General features: G+C 47.1%; 1 protein-coding gene across 1 annotated transcript; it reads left to right on the forward strand.

The window, feature by feature from the left end:
* The first annotated feature begins 319 nt into the window (after window positions 1–319).
* Window positions 320–2593, forward strand: Phlda1 (pleckstrin homology like domain family A member 1). The gene is made up of 2 exons (XM_028759094.1): window positions 320–1575; window positions 2026–2593. Exon 1 carries the CDS (start codon window positions 320–322, stop codon window positions 1547–1549), a length of 1230 nt encoding a protein of 409 aa, XP_028614927.1. The 3' UTR covers window positions 1550–1575; window positions 2026–2593.
* The last annotated feature ends 7455 nt before the right edge of the window (window positions 2594–10048 follow it).

Consider the following 10048-nt stretch of genomic DNA (forward strand, 5'->3'; position numbering starts at 1 on the left):
GCTAACCCCAGGGCTGGCTCCCCAGGCCTGCCTGGATCGGCTACCCGCCCCCGCAGCGGAGAGCCCACCCGCCAGTGAAGGGCGGGAACGTGGGGATGGCCTTTCGGCGCCCTCTGGGCGTCGGCAGTCGCCGCCCGGCAGCCGTGGCGACCTCAGCGACCGCGTGGAGCCGCCAGGAGTTTCCGGAGGAGCCCGGTTTCCAGGGTGCGCGGGCGGCCGTGGGCGGCGGGGCGGAGCCGGCGGCGGGGGCGTGTCCGCAGCGGGGCGGAGCGAGCGGCGGGGGCGTGTCCGCGGCGGGCTCTGGGAAGGCCCCAAGTTAATGAGGCGTACGCCGGCTGCCGAGCGCCTCTCGGAGCTGGGTTTTCCCCCGCGGCGCGGGCGCCAGGAGCCGCCTTTTCCGCTGGGTGTCACTCGGGGGTGGGGTGGGTGGCCCATTGAAAAGCGCCGCGAGGGGCCCCGGCCAGTGCCCTTCAGTGAGCGCTCGCCGGAGGACGGCAGAGAGCGGTCGGCTCACGGCTCCGGGATCTTGTGGCGAGTCAGGACGCGCCTGTCCCTCTGCCGGGACCCCGAGCCACCGCCACCGCCACCGCTCTGTCTCCTGCGAGTCAGCCTCCTCTGTGCGCTCCGGGCGGCCGGCCGCGGAAGCCGCTGGGGCGAGGACGGCGCAGGGCTGCTACTGCTACCCCCAGCCGGAGCGTCTGGAAGCCTAAAGGCCGAGCGGAGCAGCAGCACCCCTTATGCCGGAAAGATGCTGGAGAGCAGCGGCTGCAAGGCGCTGAAGGAAGGAGTGCTGGAAAAGCGAAGCGACGGGCTGCTGCAGCTCTGGAAGAAAAAGTGCTGCATCCTCACCGAGGAAGGGCTACTGCTCATACCGCCCAAGCAGCTACAACAGCAGCAGCAGCAACAGCCCGGGCAGGGGACAGCCGAACCGTCCCAACCTAGTGGCCCCGCCGTCGCCAGCCTTGAGCCACCGGTCAAGCTGAAGGAATTGCACTTTTCCAACATGAAGACTGTAGACTGCGTGGAGCGCAAGGGCAAGTATATGTACTTCACTGTGGTGATGGCGGAGGGCAAAGAGATCGACTTTCGGTGCCCCCAGGACCAGGGCTGGAACGCCGAGATCACGTTGCAGATGGTGCAGTACAAAAATCGTCAGGCCATACTGGCGGTCAAGTCTACGAGGCAGAAGCAGCAGCACCTGGTCCAGCAGCAGCCTCCGCAGACGCAGCAGATCCAACCCCAGCCCCAGCCGCAGATCCAACCCCAACCCCAGCCGCAGATCCAGCCCCAACCGCAGCCCCAGCCCCAACTCCAGCCCCAGCCCCAACCTCAGCCCCAGCCCCAGCCCCAACCCCAACCCCAGCCCCAACAGCTCCATTCCTACCCGCATCCGCATCCTCATCCTCATCCTTACCCTCACCCGCACCAGCACCCGCACCCGCATCAGCACCCGCACCCTCATCCACACCAACTCCAGCACGCGCACCAGCCTCTTCATTCGCAGTCGCAGGGCCACCGGCTCCTCCGCAGCACCTCCAACTCTGCCTGAAGAGGGCGGCACCCGGGCCACTCAAGGTAAGGTCCTGGCAACTTGGGACACCTAGAAACGTTGTCAGCATGGCTGTTTTTTTTTTTTTTTTTTTTTTTTTTTTTTTTTTTTTTTTTTGGAAGACTAGAAAGCTTGTTGACCGGTTCCGCTCCCGAAGCAAAGTTTCAAGTTTCTGGAGCTTTCTGGAGCGGTGGCGAGAAGATGGGCAAGCTGGAGCTTGTAGAGGCCGGGAAGGGAGGGAGGGAAGAGCCGGAGGACTTCCGCCAGGGAGCGGGGCACAGGGAAAGACCACCTACCTTCCCACCACCGTGATCACTCTTGTTCAGTGCCATCCTCCTCAGTGCTACTTTGTGTGCCTCTGCACCAACGTAACGACCTGGTGTCCTTCTGGGCACTCCATCCTTTGTGCTGGCCGGGAGGGAACAGGGTCTTGACTTCTGAGTCATCCATTTCATTCCGTGTCCTTTTCTTTCCAGGTTTTTGAGGACTTCGGGAAGTGGGAAGAGTGCATTGCTATTAAGTTCACTTGGATCAAAACCAACAGAGTCTCCCCACCAAGATCAAGTAGTTTGGACATCACCCGACTGGATAATGCGCTTGCAGTTCCTCGTAGTTTTCTGCGTAATCATCATCACGGTTGCAGGAAGCGATTTTGAGTCAAGATGACTTTATTTATGAACCTTTGGAAGGATCACCTAACAGTAATGGACCTTGTAGGAGCAATTTATGTACTGTAATTTTATTTTAATGTTATTTTGGTTTATGATTATTTATTAGTTTTTTTTAAATGCCTATTCTAAGACATTTCTGAATGTAGGCCACCTCCTCTCCCTCCTTGCCAAAAAAAAAAAAAGTGAAAAAAAGAAACTTTATTTTCAGAAACCTATTTCCTAGTAAGTCCTGATCTTGGAAAAGAAGAAGGGAAAGGGTGGTGGAGGGGGCAAACATGAAAAGTGGATTCATTATCCCCCAAGGACATTCTCATGAAGTCGACTCTTTCATTGTATTTGAAGAAGTTGAAATTAAATTCTGATATTACTTTCACTTTTGAAGGTCTCTTTCATAGACATGTAGTGCGTTCAGAACTCTTTCTTTCTTTCTTTCTTTCTTTCTTTCTTTCTTTCTTTCTTTCTTTCTTTCAAAGCGAATGGGTCAGAATGTATAATTATGAAAACCTGGTGGTCAGGATCATGCTTTTCTCGGAAGAAATCAGTAAGAATGACACTGGATTTGAAAGCATTTAAGTACTACCCAGCCGGAGGCGTAATGACTGGCTGGATGGTGTGGTGAGCAGAGTCCGCTGTGAGGGTAAACTTGGAGCGATTGTGTAGGAAAGCATAAAGTGTCCTTCTGGAGCCGAGAGTTGGGCTCAAGTGCTCCTGGGATTCAATCCTAGCAGGGTCATTTTGTGAGTATGAATCCTTCAATTTTAAAATTACGGGGGTGCGCTACTTGAGAGTACTTATACCCAGCACCAAGATCTCTGCACTCTAGGCTTGGGCCACGTTTTCTTAGCCTTTTACTTTGTCATAGATACACTCTGAGAGTAATTTGTAAATATTCCAAAGGACTGGGGTACCATGACATTTTAAATTTCGTCCTGAAAATAAGACTGGGCAGAGAAAGCAACACTTCTCTCTTTACTGCTCTGGGGCATGTATGGACCGTCCCTGTTTTGGTTAGGTGGTTAAATTCACCATTAGGAAGGAAAGAGAGACTAGAGGAGCTGAGGTTGGTGGTTCTCAACCTGTGGGTCTTGACCCCTTTGAGGGTCAACATGCAGGTTGCGTATCAGATCTTAATGATTCATAACAGCAAAATCACAGGAAGTAGCAATGACGGGGTGAGGGGAGGGCTTCCCGCAGCTTCACAACGTGAGGAACTGTATTCAAGGGCCCCAGCATTGGGAAGGTTGTGAACCAAGGCTCTAGATGGTCAGTAAGAAAACAAACTCTTGTTCAGCAGTCAGGATGTTGTGGGGGTGGAGGGAGAGGATGTGCTTTTAAAGGTAGAACAAATCCTCCACTGTGTAAAATCAAAGGGACAGTCAAGATTCACAAAGGCAGACGCTCCTTCAGTGGAGAAGGAGTCCCAGATAATACTAAAGTTTCCAGGGGTTGAAAGTCACTTCCTCGCTGTCCTGATTGCAATTGCTAACCGGTCTCTGTTTGCCCTGACCCTTTCACAGGATCTTGGTTAGCATTTCTCCAGCATCCAAACTGGAATGCTGGCTTTAAGAAATGAGTTGTCTTTTTCTCACCTTCTGTACAGAAAGAAGATTCAGAGAGACAAACGCTTTGCTTTTGAAGTCATAATCTAGTTGAAAAGTTGCAGGGGTCGAGGGGTGGGGGTGGGGGGGTGAGGATTGTAACTCAAAACGGGAAAACCTGAGTGAATTCTCACCTTTGGGGCTGCCTGATTTGTAGTTGTGAAAATATTCTGCCAGAGGTTTCAAACATAGCATGTGTGTGGGGCAGCCCCAAGAGCCATGTTGACACATTTCCCGGGTTGATGTGGCTTCCTGGGAGCTTTCTCTGTACTTTCTTTCTGATAGGGTGCAAGCACCCAGTAGGATAGTTTGTACATGCGGACCACACAGCCCGTTAACTCCCGGCTCTTTCCAGCTGCAACACTTTCCCTCTAAATTTATGGGTTCTCAGGATAGTAAAGGCCATACCAAATGGCTTGAAAATGAAGATTTAATTGAAAATTTGCAGGGGGTGGGGGTGGGGGAGTTGGAAGGAAAAGCTGAGGTGGTGATGACTGACTTGATTTGGTGAACTGAGTCTGTTGTGAGAAAATGATGGGGTTTGTGTGTGTGTGTGTGTGTGTGTTTAAGACAGGTCTGTTGAATTTTATATAGAACTAGGCCATCACATTGCTAGAAAAGAAGACAAAAAACAAAACCAACAAAAGCAAAAACCCAACATCAACAACAAAACAAAAACAAGAAAACCTGCAGCACGTCTCCGGCTTAGTTGCTAGAGTTTTCATAACCCCATATCTGCAATGTGTTAAACTGACCCTCTCCAAAGCCTTCTCTTGACATTAAGCCGTGAAGTCTCAGCAGCTGGAGACAACGAGCATGCACAACCAAACAAAACACAGTTGCACTTGATGGCTTTACTCTACCTGTAAGAAAATGGATATAAACCACCCAAAGCTCTGGGAGGTGAGGAGGTTTCATCCTTAAACAAGTCTGAAAACACTTAAATACTTTTACCCCAAGAAAGATACCAAAGGAGCAGGCTTGCTAACATTGTTTACATTCAAAGGAAACTCCTTTGATATGCACTGCTTGCTTCCCAACCATCACTGGAGAAAAAAAAATATGAAATGAAAAAATTGGCTTGTTTCATCCAGAATCAGAGAATCTGTGCTTGTTTGATGAAGACGGCCGTTCTGAAAGGAACGTCTAGTGCACATTTATTCTCTGACCTCAGGACAAAGCAGATTCAAATGGATCTCTGCTGAGAACGTACCACTAAGGAAGGTCATAGAACTCAGCCTGTCCCTGAATGTCTCAGGAAACGTGAGATCAAAGAAAGGAAACAGAGAAACAAGAGAAACCACCTCCAGAGTGCTAAGGAGTTCTGCATCTTTTCTCCTTCCCCTTACCGAGTTAGTGAGCTGGACGTGTGGGAGGCTGGCTGCCAACATAAATTCAAGGACAAAAGTTCAATTTCCAGGTGGGACATCTTTTCATTTTTCAATGTTTTTAAATTTCATGTTTGTTTCAAGGGTGGATACTTAAAAAAAAAAAGGACCTGCTCCTTTGGTATCTTTCTTGGGGTAAAAGTGTTTAAGTGTTTTCAGACTTGTTTAAGGATGAAACCTCCTCGTCTCCCAGTGCTTTGGGCATAAGGGCTGTGCGGGTTGAAGGGGAGTCTGTGAACATGTGTTTATTTCTTTCTGTCGAACTGTCAGTCTATTTGGGTTCTATTAGCAGAATGTTAAATTGGGAAATTATAGATCTAGATCAGGAGTTCTCAGCCTGTGGGTGGCGACCCCTCTGGGGGACTCAAACAATCTTTTCACAGAGGTCACCTAAGACCATGGGAAAACATTGATATTTACATTATGATTCATAACAGTAGCCAAATTGCAGTTACAAAAGAGCAACAAAATAGCTGGATGGTTGGGGGGGTCACCACAACCTGAGTAACTGTATTACAGTGTTTCAGCATTAGGAAGGTTGAGAACTACTGCTCTAGATACTGAGATGGCATCTCACATAGCCCAGCCTGGCCCCACAGTTGATATATGTGTTGGGTATGACCTTGAACTTCTAGTCCTTTTGCCTTTACGTCGGGGGTGCTGGGATCACAGGTGTGCAGCACCACATTTCTTCCTTGCTGGAGAAGCTAACACAGGGCCTTGCACATGCTAGGTAAGCACTTTCCCAAATGAAATACTTCCACAGTTCTCATTTTTAAGTTCTTGACCTAGTTTTTGAATGTGACTTTTTTTTTTCTTTTTACATCTGCAGTTTGAATAAGCAACCAATGGATAAGATTGGGTGCCAAAGATAGCTGTGTCTCTGCCAGCAAGTCATTGACCAAAGGGAAAAGAAGGCATTCTTAGGCCTGGAAGTCTGAGTGTGGCGGTAGACCGGCATATATAAAGCTCTGAGTTCAATCACTCTGAAAAGGAATTTTTCTCGGACGGAGGAAAGATCTCTAGTGTTTAGACACCTCCCCCTCCCCCCCGCCCCGCCCCCGCTCTTAATGCTCAGAAGCTGACCCTCTATTGAGTGACTAGGCAGTGGGGAAGTAGAGTTTTCGTTTTTAAAAGATAACTCTACTGAATAGTTACCTTTGTGTGGTCAGCCTTGTAATTTTCAGAATACGGAAGCAAGCACCTTCTTGTTGTACCAAGATGTTTACACACACACTACTTTGTTGTTTGCTACCCTCCTGGCTTTGCTCCGGGAATGGGCCATACTACCAACCCCCACCCAGCTTCCCTTGAATTCACGGATAAAAGACAGACACACAGTTGTTCAATTTCAACTTTGCCTTTCCTGGCACAATTGCTGGGTGCTATCTCCTGCCTGAGAAAGCATGCCCTAATCATTACTCTTAGCTTTGCATCTTCCATGTCCTAAGCTTTAGTGGCTAGTCCCATCTATCCCCTACTAAAAGTCCCTGACCACCTGCCTGTAGGGGTGGCTTGCTGTGTGGCAACTCCATTTTGAGATTTCACATGGTTCTTCAACTCTTCTTCATCGGAAGCATGGCAAAACTCTTGTCTCTCTTCCCTTGTATCACTCTGCGCGCCTCCAGGAACCTGGAAGTCCCGCCCATCCCTTCTACTGTCCACCAATTGGCCCATGGCTTTCTTTGCTGACAGATCAAGAACGAATTGGAAAACAGGACCTTAGCATCAGAACCACCCCTACACTACTTGGTTGTGAACCTAAAAGCAGGGTCAGAATTTGTGTGAGTAGGTAGAGAGGAGTTACTTTTTATACTTTGAAAATGCATTCCTTCTCCAGTGACGTTTCTTTTGAGACAACTTTCTTATGCATCTAGGAAGACCTTAATACCTGACATGTCCACTGAGTTTCTGAAGAGCTTGGCTTACAAAGACCATGACCATGCTCGGATGAAAGAGGACATTTTTGAGGCTAAGGTTAGACTTTTTTTTTTTTTTTTTTTTAGACTGAGAACTTTGAATCTAGAAATTTGTTCTCTTTTTTGGTGAAATAATCAGCTTTCCAAATGCTAATTACGTTTCGGGGCTTTACCCTGGGCTCACTGGCCCACTCCTATGGTTGGGAGTATATTCTTCCTCAATAAACTGTATTTCTGTTTCAAAAAAGAAGGAGGGATGGAGGGGAATGCTAATGAATCAGCTGAATTATCCTTTCCCCAGATGAGAAGCAGTCCCTAGGGAATTAGCTTGAAAGCAATTTTTGTCATAAGTTTTTAGGCAGAGTAAAGGTTTGACTAGAGAGACACGTTCAAATAGGTATCTACAAAAGCCACCTGTTTGGAGTCGAAATCTGTATGCCTCCAGTCTTCCTTGGCATTTAAATGCTTTTAAATATTAAAAGTCTTTAAAGAAGATCTTTGAAGGCTTTTTTTTTTTTAATCTTTTAACACAGTCTTAACATTGGCAGCCTTTTCTACTATGTTTTTCCTAAGAACTTGAATCAGAAGATAAATTTCTGATGTGGAGAGGCAGCTTCAAGGCGACTTGAAGTAAATGTTTATAGGTTATCAAACAGACTATAAGAGCCAGGATTGGAGAGTCATGGATTCAAAACCTCAGGCCTACTACTTTCCTGCTATATAGATCTCGACTCACTTAATCAAAATTTCAGTGATATAGAATCATTAAAATGCTTATCTTAGAGGTACAGACGTCTTCTGTGTTCCTAGTGTTTAAACGGTGCCTAGCATTTGTACAAAAGAAAGTTTTCTATATTTCGGGATAGATAACACAGATCTGGAACTCACTACAGCCATGTGGATATGTAACACGGTATTTTGAAGCCATGAATTACATTTCCTGGGGTTGTCACACTTTTCATTTGATGGTAGCAATGATGAAAATGTATGTAACATCTAGGTGTTGTTGAGACAAGAGCTCACTATGTAGTCCAGACTGGCCTTGAACTAGCAATCTGTAGGCCCCTTTCTTCTGCATGCTGGTATTTTAGGTGTAAAGAGTTGTGTCTGACTTTCAAAACAAGCAGAAGATAAATTATTTATAGTACTAATTTTGAAAAAAAAAGGTCATTATATTCATTTATTTATTTACTTATTTATTATGCAAAGGTACTGGCCACAGCATGCGTTGAGTTGAAGAATTGAAGGTCAAAGGACTATTTGTAGGAGTCAATTTTCTTCTTCTACCATGTAAGTTCCTGGGATCCAAGTGATGTCCTCGGGCTTATCAGCAGGGATCTTTAACTACCCCAGCACTATCAATTTAATGACTGTTTTGAAATTATTTTCCATCCTTCATCTAGGTACTTATGTATTTTGCAGTCTATGATTATCTAATCAATAACATTCATTTCTATGGCCTCTAGACTCCACCCAGATGGCCAGTTAGACAGACAGCAAACACTGGGCTGTGGTGGTTATCAAGTTCCCCAGAATTACCCTCATGGAATGTCACCTTGCCTGAGAACATAACTCTCCTTTGGGTGTTGCCCATATTTACGAAGCAATGTATGGGAAAGGAATGGAGCAAGGCCCTGTTATATCTAACCAACCCAACTCTGAAGGACCAGCTAGTTCCAGATTCCCCCACAGTGAGTTGGCACCGTCATTCAACTCTGCCCAACTTGTCCCTTTAAAGGTGACATTCTCAAAAATTCTGTGTCCCAACGCTCGCCTCTTATACAGAAATGTTAGTCTCTGTGCCCCTGCTCATAGACACATGAGTCTCAGAGCCTGTTTCTCAAGGAATCCCATGTATGACTGTGTCTGTCACACCCACAGATATCTTACTATAGGAAGGCTGCTGTGGGGGTTTGGAAAAGAGCCCGTGGCATTGGTTTAAGGTTAGGCTTTAAGAGGTAGTCTTAACTTGGAATGGTTTGGTTCTGCAGGAAACATTTAGCAATGCCTGGAAGCCTTTCTGCTTCTCCCAACTGGTAGACATCCAGTATGCTGATAGCTGTTCTGTAATGCTCAAGCGTGTCCTCCACAGCAAAACATTCGCCGCCTTGACTCCTCTTCTTTCTGGCTTTGCTTCCTATTGGGTATGTGAACAGGTTCCTTCTACCAGCTTCTACCATCTGTTGTCACTTCATTACAGGTCTAAAAGCAGCAAGGCCAGGCCACTGTGGACTGAGAGAGAGCCTTAACACATAAGCCAAATAGCCTTCCTCCTTTTATGTGGGATGGGTCAGTGATGAGGGGCTTAGACACTGGTAGTCCATGTGTCTTGAGCAGAGTATTCTTGCTGACTTCACAGAGTGAAGTTAGCGTCATGGCACTGAGTGTTCTAGAATCTAGCCTTACTTCACCTACAAAGACAACTGGAACCTGGGGACAAAAATTCCATTTTGCTGTCCCTAGATAGAGTCAGCTTCAGTGCTGAGACAGAAAATATGAGAATGGCTTGCTCCCTGCCAGGCCATTCACCTGAATGTTTACTTAAGACTGCGGAAATGGAAACTAGAAAAAAAAAAGTCAGTGCGATCATGTTGCATGCTCCCAAGGCCTGCCAGAGTCATTTACAATAGGCTGAGCCAACGCTGGCCCTCAATCCTTAAAGACCACACATTCACATCATGTGCTTCCAAAGCCACTGAGAGGTTATTCAGTGAGTGCATAGAAAGAGACAGGAAATGAGTCTCAAAGTTTCGAAGTTTTAATGATGTCACTGTCCTCTGCTCGCTTCCTCCTGACGCTGGTGGTTCATTCAGGTCAGCTCTGCTGAAGCTGACCATTCACTGGCTTGGCAGTAGTCTGAGCTTTGCAACTTCTAGCCAGTTAGCCAGGGCTGACTTATCACCTCAGAACAGCAAACCGGGTT

Source organism: Grammomys surdaster, unplaced genomic scaffold (genome assembly GCF_004785775.1).
Source record: "Grammomys surdaster isolate TR1022 unplaced genomic scaffold, NIH_TR_1.0 126271, whole genome shotgun sequence".
NCBI lineage: Eukaryota > Metazoa > Chordata > Mammalia > Rodentia > Muridae > Grammomys > Grammomys surdaster.

What these genes read in the sequence shown, in the direction of transcription:
- Phlda1 (XM_028759094.1), top strand. Translation starts at nt 320, where the DNA reads ATGAGGCGTACGCCGGCTGCCGAGCGCCTCTCGGAGCTGGGTTTTCCC.